The sequence below is a fragment of the Cyprinus carpio genome, chromosome A7 (assembly GCF_018340385.1).
Source record: "Cyprinus carpio isolate SPL01 chromosome A7, ASM1834038v1, whole genome shotgun sequence".
Classification (NCBI taxonomy): Eukaryota; Metazoa; Chordata; class Actinopteri; order Cypriniformes; family Cyprinidae; genus Cyprinus; species Cyprinus carpio.
Window position 1 is genome coordinate 2,555,458 of NC_056578.1, and position 23,896 is coordinate 2,579,353.

Consider the following 23,896-nt stretch of genomic DNA (forward strand, 5'->3'; position numbering starts at 1 on the left):
TGTTTTTTTTTTCCAAAAAACATTTTTCTCTCTTAAAAAATTTATCTCATGAAAAATATTTTCTTTCACCCAAAAAAAAACCTAAACAAAAAAAAACAATATCTTAAAAGAAAACTTTTCTCCTTAAAAATGTCAGATCCTTTTTTCTCTTTAAAAATGTACTTCACTCCAAAAAAAAAAAAAAAAAAAAAAAATTGTATGAAGAGAAAAGTTTTTAAACTTGGGAAAAAAAAAACTTTTGGTTTGACAGAAAAAAAACCCTTTTGATGACAGAAAATTAATTTTTGATAAGGAAAAAAAAAACATTTTTCTGTGAGGGGAAAAAAAAAATTGATGAGGAAAAAAAAAACTACGGAAGAGAATTAGGACCAAGCAGTAAAAAATAAAAAATTAAACCATCTCGAGATTAAAGTCATAATGCAAGATTAAATTCATTACATTTCTAGAAAAATATCGGAATAAAATGTTGAGAATTAAATCATTACATTTTGAGAATAAAGTCGATGGTTTTCGAGAATAAACTCGTTAAATTTCAAGAAAAAAAAAGTTAAAATGCTGAGAATAATCACAGTGGTGTCATGTTCATGTGATCTGGAAGTACAGTGTTGGTCAGCGTCTGCAGTGGTGCAGGTCACAGAGAGCGATACGATGCGTCGACCAGAGTTCAGATCTCGCTCTTCTTCCTTTTCTCATCACATATCACATCGAAAAGTGGAAATCAGTTGCCTAACGAGTGTTTAATAATGATGTATTAATTGGGTCGGTTTAGGGGTAGGTAGGCTATTAGGAGAGCTTTGTACCAATAAGGCAGTGTCTATTTAATAATTTTAATTAATAAAATCATTTACACTCTTGTTATTATTGCAACTGATTAATGTACAACAATACTGAGGTACAGATAGTATCTGTCACTATTTATAAGCAGAAATTGCATCTAATTACTATTTACACTTATTGCAAAGATCTGCTGCTTTTACACAGCGTAATTAGAATCGGTATTTTCACTGCGTGTAAATATCATCTAGAAATACCACATCACTAAAAGTGCTGCTGTTGTCACTTAGTGTTGAACATGACACCAGTGTGTTTATTCTAGGATTCCACCGATGTACCCGCGCCGATAGTTATCGGATGATTTTTCTTTACTTTACTGATGTTTTATTAAGTTTATTGCATCCTTTTTCACTCCAAAAAAATCACCATAAGAGCTAAACAAACCACAGCAGGAGAAGTGCACATTAAACTCTCTCTCAGCTGCATTATCATCAACATACAGCGAATTACACAAAACACTTACTACAGCAAACAGTAAACAGATATATACAGATCTCATGCCCTTTCAGGGGGTGCTTAATAAACTGACAAACTTTAAATCCAAAGAACTGCACGCTTTTATTACTCCTATAGCTCCGTAGACTAGAAAACCCGTCAAAATAAGAGTCCCGCCTTAGTAAAGGAGATCTCATACATATTTAAACCTACAAAAAATAGTGTATACAAATTTTTTTTAAAGATTAATCATAATAAAGTCTGTTAGAATAAAGAAGGATTAATATGCATTTAATTTATACAGTGAAGTGTTATTTTACATTTGTTTACTTCTGTACCTGAAAACTGTTAAACCTTCCTAAAAAGCAGTGTTTATTTAATATGTATCTTTGTTCTGTTGTATTCATGTGGGCCTGCTGAATGTTGAATGGATCCTATCCATGTTCATTAGAAATTATCTGATGATACAGCAATAAAACTGCTAGTATAATTTCAAATAAGAGAGGAAGTGACAAATATCGGTATCAGCCAATAAGTGTTTGTTAAAATCGGTATCAGCCCCAAAAAAATCCTATCGGTGCATACAGAGTTTATTCTCAACATTTTATGATTTTTTTTTTCTCTAAATACAAGTTATTTTCTCGAAACACAACGACTTTATTCTCAACATTTTATTTTATGAGTTTGATCTCGAGATGGTTTTATTTATTTATTTTAATTATTGTTTGGCCCTAATCCTATTCTGTAATTTTTGGATGAGAAAAAAAAAACTTTTATTATTATTATTATTATTATTTGTTTGTTTTTTTATGTGAGAAAAAAAAAGAGAAGTATTTTGATGAGAGAAAAAAGTATTAATTTCTTTCCAAAACTAAATCATTCTGCCCCAAACTGAGCAGCTGTTGATGTGAGTGTAGTAGTGTATTAATGCATAATACATCTGTGTGTGCAGCGAGTGCGAGCGCTCAGCTGCTGGAGCAGACGGCCAGACTGAAGTCTCTGAGCGACGCACTGGACAAACTGAAGGTCAGTGTGAAGTGCAGTGTGTTCTGATGAAGTGCAGTGTGTTCTGATGAAGTGCAGTGTGTTCTGATGCTGTTTGACCGTGTGTTTGTGTCTCAGGGTGAAGTGTCGCAGCACGTTGTTTCGCAGCAGCCTGGAGCTCGTATGCCGTCTGACTTCGCCACGTTCCCCTCCGCCTCTTTCGTCAAGGTAAGAGCTGACACACACATGATTTAATGAGCTTTATAAGTCTGTACATTAGTGACCGTGCAGTCGTGTGTGTGTGTCTCAGGCCAAAGCGGAGCAGCAGAGCGGCTCGGTGCTGGTGGGGAAGGTGATGATTCCCTGCGCTCGCGGCGCGGAGCAGACACACTGCCTCGTCCTGTCGCAGCAGCAGCTTCAGCGCGTGCATCGCCTGCTCATGACGTAAACACGGCTCCTCCCACAACCCCACGCTCTCAGGAAACATCTGGCGCCAAAGACAGCTGCTCGTCTTCTGAAAGCCATTCAACGCCTAAACACATCCATCACGTTTCTCACACGGGATCACACAGCAGTTTGTGTTTAACATTACCACACAGTCTCAGAATTTAAAAGATATAAAGCAGAATATTGCAAGATATAAACTCACAATTCTGACTTTTCTGAAAGCCTAAATTGCAAAAAAAAAAAAAAAAAAAGTTTATTTTGTGGTAAAAATAAAAAATAAAAAACCAGAATTGTGAGATGTAAACTCAGGATTGCGAAAAAAGTCAGAATTCAAAGTATTTTTTTCTCACAAATTCTGAGTTTGTCTTGCAATTCTAACTTTTTAAACTTTGAGTTTATATCTCAAGTTAGATTTGTGACAAAATCTTAGAATTGGAATATACAAACTTGCGATTTGAGAAAAAAGTCAGATTTTTTTTCCATGGTGGAAATAAAATCAGAATTATGAGAAAAAAAGTCAGAATTTTCAGATAGAATTCTGATTTGCAGTAGATTGAGTTTATAGATCGCAATTTTGACTTTCTCATAAATCTGAGTTTACCTTTTTGTGGTGTAAATCAACAGAATTGCGGGATGTAAGCTCAGGATTATGAAAAAAACTCTTATAATGCAATTCTGAATTCCTTTTCCCATAAATGTACTTGTGTAAATCTTGAAATTCAGACTTTTTCTGGAAATTTGGAGTAATAAAATGTCAGAATTACAAGATATAAACTCACAATTGTGTGAAAAAAAAAGTTGTGTTTGAAACAAAAATTAGAATTGTGAAAAAGCAAGTTATAATTCTGAGTTTGCATCTCACAATTTTGAATTTTTATCTCGCATTTCTGAGAATAAAGAAAAAATAGCAAAACTCAGAGTTGCGTGAAATAAAGTCTGAATTTTGAGACAGTCATAAATGTTTTTTGTTTTATTATTGTTATTTTGTGATGGAAACATGCTTCCTTGTGTTTCAGAGGAACTCAAAAGGAGATGTTTTACAGTTCTGCTTTTGTTTTTCACTGAAAACAATCACTTTCTTTTCTCTTAAGAGAGGGAGATTTTCTCAAAGCTGAACCCGTGCGGTCAAACAGCTTTAACTTTTAATTAGCTGATCTTAGTTAAACGGTTCGCAGATATCTTTGCTTCCAAGCTTTGGTTTTGTAGTTCGTCTAATTGTTTGGTTTCACATTTCACATGAGGAGGCATCAAGGTTGGTTTTGTCATTTTCTGAATACACGTTTGGTGAAGGAGGTTAAATGGCTAACTGTACTAACGCTGTAGAGATGCTCACATGAAAGGAAAGCACTAAGAGATCAGTAGGTTTGCAGCAGTAACTCACTCATATATTAGCGCTTAATTAGATTCAGAGGACCAATCAATCAAGATCCACATCGTTTGAACAACACTCGTGATTCATGAGTCTCTGTTTCCTGTATTTAACACCTTTAGCAAACGTTTGTGACTCTTCTGATCTTCAGTACAATATGATCTCTGGTTGATTTGCATTTATTCTCTTGGAGGGATGGTTCAGTGTTTTAATTGTTTATGCATTTGACACGTTTCTTAATGGAAACAATTACAATAAAGATGGAAAAAAAAATATTTTGTGCTTGACTTTATCCACTTTTTTTACATTTGTATTAAAAAATAAATGCACATTTTCATCATTTGGAAGTCACTTTGGATAAAAGAGGGTTTCTGTGAGTCTTAATTCTGCCTTCCACAAATTAAACCAGAACCAAAAGGTTAAATTCAAGTCATGGCATTAAGTTTTGCATGCACTGAAAAAAAAAAAAAAAATCGATACATTTACTGGAGATGCAAATGAAGATATGAAGCGTGATCGTTTAAAACAGGAGCAAATATCTTAAATGTTAGAAAACTTTTTTCCTTTGAATTAATACCATCCTAATTTTGCTTCTAAATGTACTTTGATTTGAGTCTGATGAAGAGCATCACTGTACAGTGTCAGGAGAAGATATAATAGACATTGTATGTGTAATATTTTCAATATATTTATAGACCGCATTGCTGTATTGAGCTCCATTCAGTTTATTCATTAAAAGTTCTTGGTTTAAATATAATTTAATAAAACCTGCAGAAACCCTGAAGAGCATCTGCTGAAGACATGACTGTACAGCTGAAAAAGCCAGAAATATGCCAAAAAGAGACGTTTCAGATTTAGTGTTTGAGAAAAAAACTTTATTTTCCATTTTGTAAATGATAAAAGTGCTTTTAATCGTATATGCATTAAGTGCACAAATGACAAAGACCAGCAACAGCATTTAAAACGAAACCGTTAACAAAAGCATTCTGAAAACGATCATTGGTTCAGAGTGGTTAAAATCATCATAAAATGAGTGTAACGGTGCGTTAAACCGATGTCTCAGAAAAAGGCGCTGAAGAAATCGAGTTCTTCCTCTTCAGTGTCTGCATCAGTGCAGAATGGAGGAGGAAAGAACTGCTCCGGGTCCTCGATCCCCTTCACGGCATTAAAATAGCTGAAAAAATGACCAGCAGTGCTGTTAATTATCACTAGGGTCAAAGAACAGATGCACCAAAACACATGCTGTAGAATTAGCTTTTGTCGGTGTATATTCATGCATATGAAGAGTCACGTACGTTGTAACGACCCATCCAGACTTCTCCGTGTAGTAAAGCGTCGACACCGGGATGCATCCGAACTCTGTGACTGTGGCCAGATATTTACCTGGGAATTAAAAAGAAACTAAATGTTTGCAGTGATTTTAACACAGCACTTTAGATCGGAACTTCTGTAGATGAAACATAAACCAGCATTAATGCATTGCTCATATTTGCTGTGAAACATAATAAACAATACCCAGTGGGCAATGGTAATAAAACTGGACATGATGTTGATTTGATGCAAAACTGGTCTATTTATTAAACCAGTTTCAGTGTGATTTTTAACTGGAAGAAAAGCCGTCCAAACTGAATTTACTGAAGTTACAGCGTCTCGATCAAGTATTGACTAATATTTGAGGTCAAATTGATATCAAGGTGCCTGCTGGGTAAAATAAAATCAGGCATAGGTTAATTTGCATGAAAATGGTTAAAAAGTTTTTCTAAAAAGTCAAGTGATCTAAAAAGTTGCATCTTGTTTTATTTATGGAGAATCATCCTGCATCCTACATATATTTTATTTGTATTATTATTTTATATTATATCTTTTTATATTATTTTATTTTTTATTTTTAAATACATTTTAAATTATTTATTTCCTATTTAAATTTCAGATAATGGAAAAACATCTTAAATGCATCTTACAAATATATTTTATTTATTTATTATTATTATTATTATTATTATTATTATTATTATTATTATTTCATTTATGTATATATATGTTTTATTCCTTACTTTTTATTTCTTATTCAGCTTTATGGTTATTATTATTTGTGACCCTGGAGCACAGAAGCAGTCTTAAGTCTCTGGGGTATATTTGTAGCAATAGCCAAAAATACATTGTAATACATTATACATTTCTCTTTTATGACAAAAATCATTAGGATATTAAGTAAAGATCATGTTCCATGAAGATATTTTGTAAATTTCCTACTGTAAATATATCAAAACTTAATTTTTGATTAGTAATATGCATTGCTAAGAACTTCATTTGAACAACTTTAAAGATGATTTTCTCAATATTTAGATTTTTTTTTGCACTTTTATCACTTAATGTTGCATCTTGTTTATTTAGTGATAAATCATCTTAAATGATACATTTATATACATTTATAAGATATACATTTTAACATTTTTTTTCCTTACTTTATATTTCTTATTTCACTTTATGATTGTTATTTTCAATCACTCATGCCCTCTGAAGTACTGCTGAGTATCATATGCCAGAATATATCAATCAAGTGGTCTAGTCTTAAATCCACATTCATGAAACACGAGCAGAACTCATTTCTGTCACTAGTTTCTTGAACCTGTTGTTGAGTTACGGTTAAATCACATGATGCTCACCTCCAGTCTCAGGGACGTCTCCCGTCCAGGTGTTGACCAGCAGACCTTCACCTGGTGCAGACGACCCTCCCAGAATCACCTGCGACAGCAGCGAGGCATTATGGGGGATGTGTGAGGGGTGGAAGGCGGTGTGGAGAGGATTCTTCTGACACGTCCGGTTCCTGTAGTCGATGGTGTAAACCACAGCCTGAGTGAATCAATGAATGAAGCATTAGAAACACACACATTTAATGACATGACAGTATGCCCGAAACATTTGGAAGCCCGTTTCTGCCACATGAGAAATAATTATCATAATTAAATATCATAATTACGACTTTAAAATGTATAGAAGATAAAACGAAGATAAAAAGTCATAGTTATGACAGTCAACTGAGATAGACAAAATTATGACAAAATGTCAATTATGAGATCAAAGTCAAAATTATGAAAAACTAATATTAGATAAGTAAAAATTATGACTTTAAAAGCCATAATTATGAGATGTAATTCAAAATGATGAGTCAATTAAGACTTAAGTCGAAATTGACAAAGTTAATTCTGAGATACAATTAATTGTGCATTTAAAAATTTAAACTATGACAAAAAATATATAATTATTAGATTATAAAGTCAAAATTGTGACGTCAATTATGAGATAAAGCTGAAATTATGAGACAAAGTTTAAAATTACGACAAAAACGTTATGAGTCAATTATGAGATAAAAGTTGAAATAATTACAAAAGGTCATAATTCTGAGATAAAAATCAAACTTATGACAGCCAATTATACAATTAAAAAATGTAAAACTATGACATAAAAAGTCAATATGAGATTATAAAGTAAAAATTGTGACATAAAATGTCAATTATGAGATATATGACATAGGTCAGTTATGAGACAAAAAGTCAAAATTATGACATAAAAAAGTCAATTATGAGATAAAGTTGAAATTATGACCCAAGAAAATTGTGAGACAAAAATTCTAAAGTATGACAAAAAGTTGAAATGATGACAGTCAATTATAAGATAAAAAAAAGTTGAAATTATGACAAAAAGTCATAATTATGAGATAAAAAGTCATAATTATAACACTACATTTTGGCTTTTAAAGTCATAAATTCAACTGTTAAAGTTCTAATTATGATTGTGCCATAATTTTGACCTTTTGTCATAATTTCAATTTATGTCAAATGAGACGAACAGTTCCAGGTAACGTCAGATCAGCTGCTTGTTGTTTGTGTGTAGAAAGACGGTTTCAGTTCAGCTGACATCAGTGAATCATTGTTTGGATACTCTGACTTTTAATTGAGTCAAATATTGTCAGAGAGCTCAGATTTTAACAACGGCACATTTTCTGAGTGGTTTTTACACTTTTGTTGCTACATCCATTTTTTCTATGAATTTCAGTTAGCAAACAAACTGAATGTGTTTGACTGAAGTTTTCTGCACTGATGAGGACGTGGAGTAACTCGCTTCTGCTCAGTTTCTGTTCCTGTGAGGCTTGTGTTCGAACACTCGGTGTCTGTTCATGAGAAATAAAACTATAGTTCCACATCGTGTTTGTGCTTCACCTTTCTAAACAGGAACAGCATATTTGCGTGGAATGACTTGCTGTCAACTTGACCAAACTCCCATAACCTGATGCGCTGGCCGATAGCATCATAACGATATTTAGCAATTGCCCAGTCCTGCCCTTCTCGAGCGCTCTGAAACACACACAGTTACGTGCATAAATATACTATCAAATAATAAGAGAAAACAGTAAACAACTACAGCAACGAGATAAATGACTATTATTCAGCAAGGATGCATTAAACTGATGAAAAGTGAGAGTAAATATAATGTGACAAAAGATTTCTATCTCAAATAAATGCTGTTCTTCTGAACTTTCTATTCATCTGTGAATCCTGAAAAATAAAATTAATCACGGTTTCCACAAAAATATTGTGCAGCACAAGTGTTTTCAACATTGATAATAATCAGAAATGTTTCTTGAGCAGCAAATCATCATATTAGAATGATTTCTGAAGATCATGTGACACTGAAGACTGGAGTAATGATGCTGAAAATACAGCTGCGCATCACAGAAATAAATGATAGTTTAACAGATATTCACATAGAAAACAGCTGTTTTAGATTATAAACACTTTTAATATTTTTTACTGTATTCTTGATCAAATGAACGCAGCCTTGTTGAGCAGAAGAGACTTCTTTTAAAAAACATTAAAAACATCTTGAAAATGTTTGACAGGTGGTGTACATTTCTATTTCTCATTCATATTCTAGAGTTCATATTCTAACCAGCTCCAAGATAATTACAACAAACCTTTGAACAATCAATCAGTCGACAGGATAAGTCTTCGGTTATTTTGAAATGAACTGCTCGTCATAAAATCAAATCAAACAGTGACACAATAACTATAGACGGTTACACTGTATTTTAAGGTCTCCTTGTTCCAGTGTAATTATTAATATAGGTACTGAGTAATATTAATTAACTACATGTACTCACTGTATGGTTATGGTTAGGATTAGGGTTACTCGCATGTAATTATGCATAATTAATTGTTATCATAATAGTAAGAACATGTAACGTGTAACAAGGAGACCTTAAAATAAAGTGTTACCTATAGACTTTAATTGAATATAATTGATTATTGCATGTAAAATATGCAAAAATACTAATATACAAGTAGTTTGAGAGTATAGAGTGATTCTCAAAGCATCATGGGAGTGGATGGTCGTTCATTTAATGTCTAATATGTCATAATAAGTGAATGTGAATCATATCTCACCACGCTCATACTGCCGGACAGCAGCGCTGGCGTTCCTGTAACACAGACCACATGATTTACTTCATGCAAAACATTCATGAACATGTTTACAGTGTGAGCGAATGCAGCTGGTCTGGATCTTCCTGTTTGTTTTTGCTTTATTAATAGACAGGTCTGTTTTACTGGACGTGCACATTGTTTCTTACATGCCGACTGTAATGAGAGATCCAATAACAGTTCAAGAGACGTGCTTCAAATGCTTCAACATGTTTCCATATTCATGCATAATTATTACCCAGTATTCATAATTTATAAACATGTCACACAGCATAACTGCATAAATTCTACATAAAGCACAAAAATGCACCGTAAAAAAAATAGTGACCAGCATGTAAAAACAATGTTATTCTTAAAAAAATCAAATACATTTTCATTTAGAATCTTAATTACACGAATTTCAAAACTGTCTTAACAAACATCGACAGTTATTATTCTTAACTAAAGCTAAAACCATTAAAAGAAAATACTTGAAATAAACCTAACATTAACTGACATAAAATATTTAAAAAACTTAAAACTTTTAGCTAGCTGCCAAAACATTTCTCATAAGCTAAAAAAATAAAAAATTAAATAATACAAACTATATATACATATTTGAGAATACTAATAAAATCAAAACTAGTATATTAATGATACTTAAATAACACTTGTTCACAAGAAACACATTCAACCCAACACTAAAAAATAAATCAGAACATTACCAAGTTTTTTATTTATTTATTTATTTTTAGACATGTATTCTTCAAAGCATTAGAGCTTGGTATTATTATTGTTTTGTAACAGACAGCAGTAGAGAGCTGAATCTGTAGTCTGTCAGACTTACGGCATCGATGCGGCGTCTGTGCCGAGCATCTTCCAGTCAGAACCAGAACCAGCAGCAGAGCCGAACACAAACCCAGCAGCAGCTTCATGTTCACAGCTTCACTGTGACCCTCAGCTGCTCTCCCTGCCTTTAAAGCTCCTGACGGTAAACATCCAGGACTTCCTTATTCACAGCACAGAGTTCATTCCAGAATCCGCTGCCTGCTTTTCTGCCGGCTCTCAGGAGAACATGACGTGTGGGTCATGAGAGCTGAAAACAACACGAGCTCTGAGACCATCAATGACACATCCGCTTCAGAGACGCTCTCTCTGTTTACAATCCCAATCTCCTCAACCAATGAATTCCCATAACTTTTCATTTGTGATTAATGCACTTCAAATTATTTATTTGTATTAGATTTTATCATTTTATTATTTTGTATATATATATATATATATACACTACCGGTAAAAAGTTTGGGATCAGAACAGTTTTTAATGATTTTACAGGAGTTTCTTCTGCTCATCAAGGCTGCATTTATTTGATCAAAAATACAGGGGGAAAAAATGTAATTTTGTGAAATATTATGATGTAAAATAAAGTTTTTCTATTTTAATATACATTACAATGTAATGTATTTCTGTGATGTGCAGCTGTATTTTCAGCATCATTACTGCAGTCTTCAGTGTCACATGATCTTCAGAAATCATAATAATATACTGATTTATTATCAGTGTTGAAACTGTTGTGCTGCTTAATATTTTTGTGGAACCTGTGATACTTTTTTCAGGATTCTCTGATGAATAAAAAGATAAAAAGAAGAGCACTTATTTAATATAGAAATCTTTTCTAACAATATACACTACAGTTCAAAAGTTTGGGGTACATTTTTATTATTTCTTTTTTGAAAGAAATAAAAACTTTTATTCGGCAAGGATGTGTTAAATTGTTAAGAAATGATAGCAAAGATTTATATTGTTAGAAAAGATTTATATTTTGAATAAATGCTGTTCTTTTTAACCTTTTATTCATCAAAGAATCCTGAAAAAAGTATCGCAGTTTCCATAAATATATATATAAATATTTGGCAGCACAACATTGATAATTCTTATAATAAATCAGCATATTAGAATGATTTCTGAAGGATCATGTGACACTTTATACTGGAGTAATGATGATGGAAATTCAGCTTTGCATTACAGAAATAAATTATATTTTAAAGGATATTAAAAAAGAAACCATAATTTTATATTGTAGTAACATTTTGAAAAATATAGTTTTTTTTTTTTTCAGTATTTTTGATCAAATAAATGCAGCCTTGATGAGCAGAAGAGACTTCTTTAAAAACATTACAAGTCTTACTGATCCCAAATTTTTGAGCGGTAGTGTATATATTACTCCTGCTCACTAAACGTACTGATTCATCTACTAGACAGAAAGATAAATACAATCCATACAGAATATCATATAGAAGCACCACAGACATTATAGACAGACTTTATAGTCCTAACAGTATGACTTTATGTATAGTGTATGTATCTTATAATTTTTACTTGACAACACCTACTACAGGTTTAAAAATCACAATTTTTAAGTTTTCTGATATTTCCACGACTGTCAGAAATATTGTTATTTTCTTTTATGTTGTTGACAATCAATCATCCTCTAAACTAATGACTGTTTGTGATTTTATGGCATATGTACTGTGCATGTTCTTAGTAAAACAGCGAGAGTGATTTGCTCGGCCAGTCGGGTGAAAATAAGAGAAGCACACAGAGGGAATGAGGCTGAGTGTTTGTTTTGAAACTCTGGAATGGAGTTGATCTGGTTTCAGTCACATGACGCGGCCCCCGCATTAATCATGTGACTCTGTTACAGTGTGACCCAGATATTTCACAATGTGGAACTGGATTTATGGAATCCAAAGGTTCTTGTGGTCAGATAATGTGTTACTGATAGTAGTCAGTTCCTCATTTCTCATATGAACATTGTTTTTTTGTAAACTTCTTTTATAGCCTATACATTTCTATAAATAAAACATTCAAGATTTTATAACAACACATTTTATTTTAGGGTAAATTCTAGGCCGGTTTTTGACATCAGGATGACTATGAAATGCTGAATGTTTATATGTTATCTGATGTGTTTGAGTCCGGCAGCTCGACAGATCTCGTTGCACTCGTCTCCATGCTGATGTTTGATGAAGTTGTTGATTCCGTTTTGTTGAAAGTTACTAGACCTCGACTTCATCAGCGAGTGAATCTGAGGGTCGGTCAGGTAGGTCAGGCCCTTCCCGTTGGCCGTTATCCATCCTGAAGAGAAAATTAAAATAAGAAATTTGCTGGAATATTTTTCAAAACCTTTTTAGTGTTTCTCCACTTCAGCAGCACTTACATACACCAAAACTTACAATTTTATTCCTCTCTATATTCTGAAAGTTTATACTGAGGGGTTTGTTCATATATCATGTGCCTGATTATATATTTACATTTACATTTATGCATTTATCAGACGCTTGTATCCAAAGCGACTTACAGTGCATTCAGGCTATACATTTTTTTTTTTTTTTACCTAACATGTGTTCCCTGGGAATCAAACCCACAACCTTTTGCGCTGCTGAAGCATTGCTCTACCACTGAGCCACAGGAACACGAAATAAATATATAGCATTTATTCCTAAAACATGGGGGAAATGCATTTTTTTTTCTGTCTGTTGACAGTATTTTTGATTTTTAGAGTGATAAAAGAGAAGAAAAAAATCCCCCTCTTGAAAAACCTTTAACCCTCAAGCATCCTTCATAGAGCAACCCTTAAAGAATCTTCCCTGGACAAATTTGGACATGAATGTCCCCCAAAAAATAAATGTCATAACACTGTCTTCACTTAAGTAAATATAAAATATTCTTACAGACAAATCTGACCTTGCTATAAGGAAAAGTGGTTGATTGGCACATAAAAAATAAAAAAAATAAAAATCTGTTATTGGCTTATTCAATTCTTTGTATGTGTATTGAGTGCCTGTTTTTTATTTGACAATAAAAAAAATAAAAATAAAAAATAAACAAAATACCAAATCTGTTATAGGCTCATTTACTGCTTTGTTTATGGATGTGTGTGTGTATTTGTGTGAGAGTGTTTGCCACATTGAGAATGTTGTATAGGCTAACCCATTAATTTATGTGCATGTCTGATCTGCATTGTATTGGCTTTATTGATTTTTCTGGACAAAAAATAAAAAAAATGCTCTGAACTATAGACTCATCCATTTATTTCCTATGCCTGCCCACTTTTGTCCATGAAGGACCAAGTACAGTTTTTTTTTTCCAAACACTTCAGGTGGCAAAATCAAGAAAAAACATTCAATTCTTTTACAGCTTTAAAAAAAAACAAAAAGTAGTCAAGTCTTTTACCGCTCAGATTAAGGATTTTAATAATTTTATTACATTTTATTAATTATTAATTTTTTATGTATATATAAAAAAGATTTTGCCTAAACTGGTCCCCAAGGCCTATGTAGGGTTAATATCTCAACAAAATGAGAATAATTTTGACCCTGGCTTTAGTCAGTATTCAGATTCATCTTCTGGAAATGTATGTAAACTAATGCATATTTCATCAGATAATGCCTCAATCTGCACATTTAAACATAACATTTCAGAAAAGTTTTTCCTCCACTTCAGCAGCACTTACATACACCAAAACTTAGAGTTTTACTCCTCTCTATATTGTGAAGGTTTTTACTGAGGGATTTGTTCATATATCATTCACATGAGTTTTTACAACATTTTATTCTTAAAAACATGGTAAAAATTTATTTTTTTCCTGTCTGTTGACACTATTTTCTGATTTATGGAGTAATAAAAAGAGAAATCCTAAATCCCTTCAGTAAAAACCTTTAACTCTAATATGCCAACAAAATCAAACAAGAATTATGAACCAGGCTTTAGATTTATGTTCTAGAAACGTATGCAAATGAGTGCTTATTTAATTAGAAAATTCCTCAAATTGCTTAAATTTCAGAAAACTTTCAATCATGTCTTTATCACATCAAAACAAACACTGAACAATGAAGATTTCTAAAGACGATGTGTTCATTGTCCCTCAGCTCTCACCAGTTAAGGATTGTTTTTTTTTGTGTGAAAATCGTGAAAATTCTTTTTTTATGAACACGTATGCTCAAGATCTCAGATCGCTCACCTTGCAGATCCACCACGACTTCCTGATGACTGGAGAACTCGTAGGTGAAATGACCGAAGGCGATGCCGTATTTAGTCGCGTCATGTTTCTTATCAGTATCTCTTGCATTGTTTGTGAGTTTTACAAATGTCCCAGACATGTACGGCTCTGCAGACAAGCAGGTTACAATACGATCCTTGTCCAGAACCTGAAACAGACGTGTGAATACAACTGCATTGAAGTCTACACTTTTGTTTTCATGTTGGAAATACCTTAATCATAAACGTTGACATTATAAGCCATATCAACAATAAAATAACAAAAAACTAAATTATAGACCGTATAATATATACAATAATTAGTCATGTTCACTGATTTTTTCACTCACTCAATAACCAAATACATAAAAAAGTACAAATATAAAAAGAATCACACACAAAGACAACAAACACATACACCAAGTGGATAGAACAAAATAAAAAAGCAAATAAAGTAGTGGATCTCACCAGCAGCACTTCAGATGGGATGAAGAAGATCTGGGTTGTGACGTTATTATCATACAGGCATTTATTAAACTCTGTAACGTAGTATTGTGCAGTCATCTGTCTCTCCACGTCATCAAGGTGCATATGAAGCCCTTTAGCTTTCAGGTACTCCTTTCCTACATAGCTGAAGATTGAATGAGTGCAAATGTACAAGGCATAACACAATAGGAACAGTAAACATATTCATAACATTTTCGTTTCGAATACTATAGTGCAATCATGCATATGATAAGCTAAGGACAAGAAAGAAGGAAAAACTTGTTTCCTCCCCCCGTTCACTGAATATAGAAGAACAATAACAACAATATTCTAAATATTCTACATTTTTATTTTATTATTTAAATAATATGCAGCAAAAAAAGATATTGTATGCGCTCCAAAAAGATAGCCAGTCCGTTCTCAGGGTGTTGTAATTCAAGAACTGTCCACACATTTGAAGACAATACAATTAGATATACCATTTTTAACAAAAGTGGCAAAAGGGATTTGTTCATATATCATTCACATGAGTTTTTTACAACATTTTATTCTTAAAAAACATGGTAAAAATTTATCTTTTTTCCTGTCCGTTGACACTATTTTCTGATTTATGGAGTAATAAAAAGAGAGAAATTCTAAATCCCTTCAGTAAAAAACCTTTAACTCTAATATGCCAACAAAATCAAACACAGAATTATGAACCAGGCTTTAGATTTATGTTCTAGAAACGTATGCAAATGAGTGCTTATTTAATTAGAAAATTCCTCAAATTGCTTAAATTTCAGAAAACTTTCAATCATGTCTTTATCACATCAAAACAAACACTGAACAATAAAGATTTCTAAAGACGTTGTGTTTATTGTCCCTCAGCTCTCACCAGTTAAGGATTGTTTTTTTTTGTGTGAAAATTCCTTTTTTTATGAACATGTATGCTCAAGATCTCAGATCGCTCACCTTGCAGATCCACCACGACTTCCTGATGACTGGAGAACTCGTAGGTGAAATGACCGAAGGCGATGCCGTATTTAGTCGCGTCATGTTTCTTATCAGTATCTCTGCATTGTTTGTGTGAGTTTTACAAATGTCCCAGACATGTACGGCTCTGCAGACAAGCAGGTTACAATACGATCCTTGTCCAGAACCTGAAACAGACGTGTGAATACAACTGCATTGAAGTCTACACTTTTGTTTTCATGTTGGAAATACCTTAATCATAAACGTTGACATTATAAGCCATATCAACAATAAAATAACAAAAAACTAAATTTTAGCCTATCCGTATAATATATACAATAATTAGTCATGTTCACTGATTTTTTCACTGATTCACTTTCCAAATACAGAAGTGCGTTTAAAAATACAGGTATTTTTAGATGCACACACACAGACATGTAGTATTTTGACCAGGTGGATACAGGAAATAAAGTAGTGGATCTCACCAGCAGCACTTCAGATGGGATGAAGAAGATCTGGGTTGTGACGTTATTATCATACAGGCATTTATTAAACTCTGTAACGTAGTATTGTGCAGTCATCTGTCTCCCCACGTCATCAAGGTGCATATGAAGCCCTTTAGCTTTCAGGTACTCCTTTCCTACATAGCTGAAGATTGAATGAGTGCAAATGTACAAGGCATAACACAATAGGAACGTAACATATTCATAACATTTCTGTCTACTATAGTGCAATCATGCATATGATCAGCTAAGGACAAGAAAGAAGGAAAACTTGTTTCCCCCCCTGTTCACTGAATATAGAAGAACAATAACAACAATATTCTAAATATTCTACATTTTTATTTTATTATTTAAATAATATGCAGCAAAAAAGATATTGTATGCACTTCAAAAAGATAGCCAGTCCGTTCTCAGGTGTGTAAATCAAGAAATGTCCACACATTTAAAGACATACAATTAGATATACAATTTTCAACAAAAGTGCAAAAAAGTGAAAAGTGTCTTTAAAAACAGACCAAAGAGCAGACCTTTCAGCTCATGCTTTCTTCAGTGCTCCGTTGTTTTTTAGACACTTTTCACTTTTTTGCACTTTTGTCACCCTATAGATGCTAAGTTAAAGTAATTTTGTGATAGACCCTTGCTTTGGTCTAATTTTATGTCTTTTAGCATGCTGACATTTTTATTTTTTTTTGGTTGATTATTTAAAGTATAAAAATGTAACAAAACTAAGAAATACACAGGTCATACTTTGTAGATTGGGAAAACAAAGATCTGTATAAATACAGAAAAAAAATCACTTCACTAAGCAATGTTTTAATTCTTTTGACGACTGTTAACTGATAAAATTACACAAGTTCTACCTGCTGAGCAGTTGCTCCTGGTGCAGGTACTGCACCTCGATGGCTCGTCTCTGTTTGCCCTGGACACCCATCAGATTCCCAATGTAAACGCTGGTTTCAGAGCCTATCCAGACGTCAGAGGCCTTCGAGTACTTCAGGACGATGGCATCTGCCAGATTAGATGAGGACACGTGCTTCTGTTACAACCGTTCACCTCAGTTTGCAGAAGAAACACCATGACACCTCACTTACCGTAGGCCTTCTCCAGTTGTCTGGGATCCAGAGGCTTCAGCGGTTTGTTCGGCAGTCTCTCAACAAGGCAGCGTTGACAAACTCCAGCCAAAAGAGATCTGTAGTCACCGTCAGTCAGGACATCACTTCCCATGATGCAGTTCTTGAAGCAGTCCTTGCACAGTGGTGCGTTGTCTCCTGTAGACGAGGGTTTGGTGGGATGACACTTTTCGGGAGTTGATAGATGCTCAAACCCCAGTTCCTCAAACGGGTCACTCTCGGTGGACGGCAGAGTGGTTCCTTGGCATTCTTGAATCTTGTCTGGGACCTGAAGATGCTGATCCGTCCTTCCTTTCTTGTGTGTTAAATCAAGTCGCTCTACATTAGCGATGGGGCTTATGGAGAGTTTTTGCCATGATGACGATGATGCGGAACTATCGCAGAGGGAAAAGGAGGAAGTGCTTCCACCTTTGGTGCAGCCAACCTTTGCATCGTTACTGATTTTGTTGCTATCATGAGAGGGATCTATAACGTCCTCCTCAGTTTCTATGCCACTCTGAGACTGTCCTGATACACGTTCCCATGAAGAGCCACTGCTGAAGGAACTGGAAGACGTTCTTGCGTCCAGATTGTCTCTCCATCGGATACTTGGCATTTGTGATGGGTTGTCCTCAACATCTTCAGTTGTGGCGAGCTCTTGCATCGCTTGGAATTGACATTGGTTTTCTTTATTGTTTCTAAAGGTGTTGGGAACGGATGGACTGACGCTTCTTTGATTGCTCGGATTGATGATGCTTGCTTCTTGACTCCCATTGCTAAAGTCATCAACCAGCTCATAAGATCCAGTGCTGCTTTGTTCATCGACAGTATGACAGCTTTGATCGACCAAAATCAATGATGAGCTAGATGGATTCTGCTTGGAGGAAAATGGACTTGAGTGATCTGCTCCATGATCCGGCGCTTTCTGGATCTCTGTTGCGAGAACTTCTGTGTCCGTCTGAAATGCTGTTATACATTGCGCATGAGTCGAGCACGAACCTCCTCGAACGCCGTTCTCGAATGCCTCACAAACAGACTTGTGGTGCTTTCCAAAAACATCCAATGCCTTCGCAAAATCGCTGAGCTTGAATGAAACAGGCCCGAACTCCATCGAACGGTAGCTGTCGGGAATAAAAGAGCGCGGATCGGAATTACGAAATGTTTCTACCTTCAACAGCAACTTAATCTGCTGTATCTTCACCATGATCTCGGTGCACAAAGTTGAGTCTGCTTTAGCGCAGTAGTCAACAAATAAAGTCATGGCTTCCCGACAGGCGCTCATCGCTGAGATGACCATCTCGGACGGGCCGGTCATCCATCTGTGAGTTGTGGCTAAGCAGTAGGCGGCTTTGAGGAACGTGTGCAACTCCAGCTTGCTGGTGACGACATCTCCTGTCGTCTTCGTTAGCAAGCCGATCTCAAAGGCCTCCTTAGCTAAAACGAGGTACATCCGCTGATCCTCCGCAGAGCATTGTTTTGAGAAACTGTAAGACAGTAAACAAATGCCCTGGGCAACCTGCAAGAGAGCATCAGGAGGGGGAAATAAATCAGTGAATACAGTATAATAACAGGGTTTGTCAGTCTGATGAACAATCCTTATTGTTTAATGAAGGAACACAGTAATGCACATAAAACAAATCCCATATAAACCACAAAAAAAATACAAAACTCAAAAAATTATCACATATCAAAAAATAATATTAAGATATTAAGTCAAACTATATAAAAAAAGTCACAATTATGAGATTAAAAATCATAATTGTGGGACAAAAAATAAAACTGGACTTTTATGTACCAATTATCTCATTTCAAACTTTTATCTCATAATTATGATTTATTATATCATAATTTTGAGGTTTATCTCATAATCTTAACCCCCACCCCCCATTTTTACTTAATCTCATTATTTTGACTTTCTGTCCACTTTGACTTTTTATCTCAGTTTATTTCATAACTTAAGTAATAATTGTCTTTTTAATCTCATTTTTATAAATTCATATAAGACTTACCTCATACTTTTGACTTTTGTTTTTTGTTAATAAATAGTGAATAAAAAAACAAAATGTGTATTAGCATTTAAAAATCATAAAGATTTAAATAGGGTACAAAACTGTCTTAATTTCTTCATTTAGCCAAACTAAATCTTACATGAGCAGTTAAAAAAAACAACAACAACAAAAAAATGTACTTAGGTTTGCACTTTTGCAACCCTGTTACCAAAGATGGGAAATTTTAAGTCACATGACTGCAGTCACTACAGAAAAATGAGTGCCTGTTATGCTTAAAAAAAAAAGATAAAAAAAAGACCACCAGATGAACTATTTGTGGAATGAGCCAAAAGGAAATATGATTCTGTTTATTCTCAAAAACTCACCACATTGGTCAGAACGTACAGAGATCCATACTGACTTAACACAACTGCCATTTTGGCCGCTCGCGCCGCGGACAGCAGACGATGGCGACTCTCTCCTAGAAAACTCTGGAAGAGCGGAGAAGAGTGTCCGATAACAAGCTCAACACAGGCAAACAACTGATTTAGGACAATTTAGACTGTATTACCAAGTCAATGTGAGACTTTGTCTGAAGCGCAGCGAAGTCTCGGTCATTCATGGAGGTCAGTATGTTTGCCAGGAGCCCGAGAGATGTGCCAATACCCTGAAAACAACAGATGATTCAGAATCAAGAGTGACTTTCACACAACTCCAGACTAAAGGAGTAATAGAGGTCAAGTCCAGACCTTTTTATCAGGTTGTGGAAGAGCGTAGAAGCCGATCAGAGACGCCCATATGAGTTCAGCAGCCTCAAGCCACAGACCTAATAAACACAAACATGCTAGATTATACATTCACAATAAGAGACTCGTTTAGCTCTCTGATGATGGTGCGATGACCAGATGAACCAAACACATAATGCAATGCAATCCAGTGACGTGAGATGTTCTGGAGGCTTGTGAAGATCATTCCTCCGCTGAGGAACAGTGAAAGTAAAGCTTCTGGAAACAAACGCTCCTCAAAAGATCCTGATGATCAGATTTGAGACTCTAAAACATGATTGATGGAGAATCAAGTAAAGCTGAGCTGCTTCAGTCCAGTAAGAGTTCATCTGGAGATATTACTGCAGTTATTCTGACCTTTACTTGATCAAATTCACTCAAGATCTGACACCAGAAGCTCCAGCTGAAGCTGATTACACTAAAAGAGCTCTGACTGGATACAAAACTCTAAACGATCAATCAGAGACAGAAGATGGAGGAGATCGAGTGTGAAACAGGTTTAACAGCAAAGTTTTGATGATTTCGGGCCTTAGAAAAGTGCGTCTGTATCTCACCGAGCGTCTGCAGCACTTGTCCGCGCACCTGAAGACTGACGGCTTGCACTAGCGTCTGATCGCTGGCCTTCTGATACGTCCACGAGCCTGAATCACAGTTAACCAGAAACAGCATGCTGTATTTACACCGCAGAGACCGGCAAATGAGCGGAAATATGAGTGAAAGTACCTGTCGAAGCATTGTTACTGATCAGACTGCTGAGAATGACCTCGGCTTTCTGCAGTTTACCTGCAGCACAACGAAACCGAGGAGTCGAGTTATGGATCAGTTTAGAACTGGAACACACACACACACACACACACACACACACACAGAGAGTGAAGAGCTCACCAGTGTTCAGATAGACTCGAGCCTGTCTGATGATGACCTGAGGGGCGATGGGAACGTCCGGATAGCGTTTGTGCAACGCTTTAGCAATCTTCAACAGCACATGAGAGCCGTCCATCCAGTACAGAAGACGGTCCACCAGGAAAACCACTGCGACTGCCCACTTCGGCTCATCGGCGGCGATGCTGTCTCTGAGAAACACCTGCAATCACAGCAGCCCTCAGATCACCGATTCAGCCCCGTTCGGCTGCCGGAACACACGGGCTGATCCTTACCAGTAACTGCGGCAGATGTTTTCTGATGAGATCCGAAGAGTTTATTTTGTCCTCAGGCGTCACCGACTGTTTGTACTGCCATTTCTCCTCGACGAACGGCCACTTTCTGTCGGCGGCCTCCTGGAGGAGCGTGTTCAGATCATCCGCAAACAACCCTGAGAGTCAGAGGTCAAGAGTTTAACAGGAATACTGGACACCGCATGTCTTTCTTGACTCATACAATGAAAGTCAATGGGGTCCAATGTTGTTTGGACCCTGTTCTAGGAATGTTTTGCTAATCAGTTGTTTCAGAATGTTCTTGTTTGTGTGAACTTTGTAACATTCTCCAAACATTATGCTACTTTGGAATGTTCTTTGAACCATCTGTAATCAGTAGTAACATTTAAAACAAACATTAGACGAACATGCAAATGAAATGTTTGTGAAAAACGTTCCAATTACGACGTTTTCGTTATTAAAGCAGTAACTCTGAACCAACATTTGATTGACATTTCTAGTAGAACTGGAATGAACATTTGTTCATAACTTTAAGAGAACCGTGTCCCTGTTAGCTGGACATTTAAATACAGCTGTTACTCCTAAAACCGCTGTGTTGCCAGTGAAGTACACTTCCTCTTTCAAGCACATGAACTCACATGTTTGTTTTTCACACAGGAAGTAGGCCACTGTTATCATGATACATTGTGTTTTCAAGAAGTATACATGAAAACCCTTTAAAATACATACCACGTGCATTTGATTATCTAATCCAAGCTTTCAGTTTTAAGTGGATGAAGTGTGTAAATATTTGTTGGGCTGCTGTATAAACACTTATTTTGAAGAAGGAAGTAAGCAATTTTCTGATTCTAGGCAAGAAGTGCAGTAAACTAAAACTATTTGTGCTGCAAACCAGTGTGTTTATGACTATGATAATAAATTAAAATAAAATCATAAGAAACAAAGAGCACCTGAAAACCATACTTCGGTAAAAGAACGAGTAGTTTACTTGTACTAAATATAGGCTCAAAGACGCACTAGTCAAAGAGACGTGCCAGTGAAAAACAAGAAAGAGTTGATTTCTGAGGACAGCAATCACGTTTATTTTCTAAAACCGAAATAAAAAAAATAAATTAAATTAATACATAATGTATTGTTAGCGTCCGGTTTTTGCTGTATCCCTTCTAGCCACAACCCACAAACAGCAAGCAATCCGTCAAAAACAACGCGTGCGTCTGCAGCGCAGTGTGCGTCATTACCGCGGCGGGGCGTCTGCGTGTCTCCCTTCGGTCCGCTGACCGCGCGCCGCAGACACTCCTGCAGCAGCAGCGACACCTCGTGGCCGCTCATGCTTTACCTGCCGAAATCAGAACGACAGCATTCATATATTGATTTTCACACAGACAATGTCTCACAATACTCATGTTTCCAATCAAATATATTCTGAAAAGAAAACAACAACTATTAAACGTATTGTTTTTTAACCTGTTTTAAACTTTCAATATTACAAATAACGTGAAAACAGATTTTTTAACAACATAATTTTTAAACAAAACAACTCAGATGTACCGGGAATAAACAATTAAAATAAAATAAAAGTGCAAGCGTGTTTACCTTAATTATGAACGCAAGACTGGCGCTTTAGAGTCGAACTCACGACAACAAACCCGTCCTCGCTGCTCGAGTAATGCTGCTAGAGTCGGACGATCGTTGAGATACAGTTACCTTGGTTAAAATTATCATCTATTAACGTGTTTGTAAACTTTGTTTATGTGAAGAAGTTACAATGATACTATCGGACTTGTGTCATGTAGCGTTCGCTTCCGTGTCACGTGTCCGTCCGTCTCAGCCAATCACAGCGTCGCGTGAGTGAAACGCCACAACACGAACACGAACACCGCGGATATAAAATAACATGCAAAAGATTAATATTCATAATGTAGCAGGTAAATGAACATTTTAGATGACAGACACTTAGAAAACATACGCCATAAGCTGTTTCCATTACGGCTGAGAAAAATATTAGGTGTAATATTGAAGCCGATCAACAGGTGGCTCCGTGGCGCAATGGATAGCGCATTGGACTTCTAGGCATATCTAGCGATGTGATTCAAAGGTTGTGGGTTCGAGTCCCACCGGAGTCGTTGTTTTTATTTCATAAAACAGTAGGTAATCAACTTAATGACATTTGACATACAACTATTTATATTGTAACCATACAAATTTATGCTTTATGATTACCTTGCACTGAAATCAGTTTTATTGGTATATACAAAATGTCAAATTAAACACATTAATAAAACTACACTGTTGCACTGTATTGAATGATTTCATTAATTGATCAAAGACTAAACATTTAGAGTTAAAAGG

The 23,896-nt window shown here is 35.3% G+C and overlaps 3 protein-coding genes and 1 non-coding gene across 11 annotated transcripts in view; 2 read left to right on the top strand and 2 right to left on the bottom strand.

Moving 5' to 3' along the window:
• dctn1a (dynactin 1a) overlaps positions 1–4,344 on the top strand; it is a 26,957-nt gene extending 22,613 nt beyond the window's left edge. For all 7 annotated transcript variants that reach the window (XM_042759326.1, XM_042759329.1, XM_042759328.1 and 4 more), the window contains 3 exons: positions 2,222–2,295; positions 2,392–2,481; positions 2,564–4,344. In XM_042759326.1, the coding sequence (XP_042615260.1) occupies positions 2,222–2,295; positions 2,392–2,481; positions 2,564–2,701 (302 nt within the window). In that variant the 3' untranslated portion in view covers positions 2,702–4,344. The remainder of the gene's footprint in view (positions 1–2,221; positions 2,296–2,391; positions 2,482–2,563) is intronic.
• Positions 4,345–4,922: 578 nt separating this feature from the next.
• Positions 4,923–10,630, bottom strand: epdl1 (ependymin-like 1). Its single transcript, XM_019111491.2, has 6 exons — positions 10,376–10,630; positions 9,514–9,548; positions 8,290–8,424; positions 6,736–6,922; positions 5,365–5,452; positions 4,923–5,243 (listed from the first exon to the last, which is right to left on the bottom strand). Exons 1-6 carry the CDS (start codon positions 10,461–10,463, stop codon positions 5,129–5,131), a joined length of 648 nt encoding a protein of 215 aa, XP_018967036.1. The 5' UTR covers positions 10,464–10,630; the 3' UTR covers positions 4,923–5,128.
• Positions 10,631–12,285: 1,655 nt separating this feature from the next.
• On the bottom strand, positions 12,286–23,373 carry alpk1 (alpha-kinase 1). Of its 2 annotated transcripts, XM_042759334.1 has the most exons (14): positions 23,141–23,371; positions 22,786–22,883; positions 21,551–21,705; positions 21,279–21,477; positions 21,117–21,176; positions 20,948–21,034; positions 20,358–20,434; positions 20,180–20,275; positions 19,995–20,099; positions 17,603–19,136; positions 17,372–17,519; positions 15,037–15,199; positions 14,552–14,738; positions 12,286–12,666 (listed from the first exon to the last, which is right to left on the bottom strand). In XM_042759334.1, the coding sequence occupies exons 2-14, from the start codon at positions 22,874–22,876 to the stop codon at positions 12,488–12,490; spliced, it is 3,081 nt and encodes a 1,026-aa protein (XP_042615268.1). In that variant the 5' UTR covers positions 22,877–22,883; positions 23,141–23,371; the 3' UTR covers positions 12,286–12,487. The 2 variants fall into 2 exon arrangements, with proteins under 2 accessions (XP_042615268.1, XP_042615269.1); XM_042759335.1 differs by lacking the exons at positions 12,286–12,666; positions 14,552–14,738; positions 15,037–15,199 and adding an exon at positions 16,520–16,648 and having other exon boundaries at positions 23,141–23,373.
• Positions 23,374–23,579: 206 nt separating this feature from the next.
• On the top strand, positions 23,580–23,670 carry trnar-ucu. Its single transcript is given in 2 exon segments — positions 23,580–23,616; positions 23,635–23,670. It is a non-coding gene; the product is annotated as a tRNA-Arg (tRNA).
• The last annotated feature ends 226 nt before the right edge of the window (positions 23,671–23,896 follow it).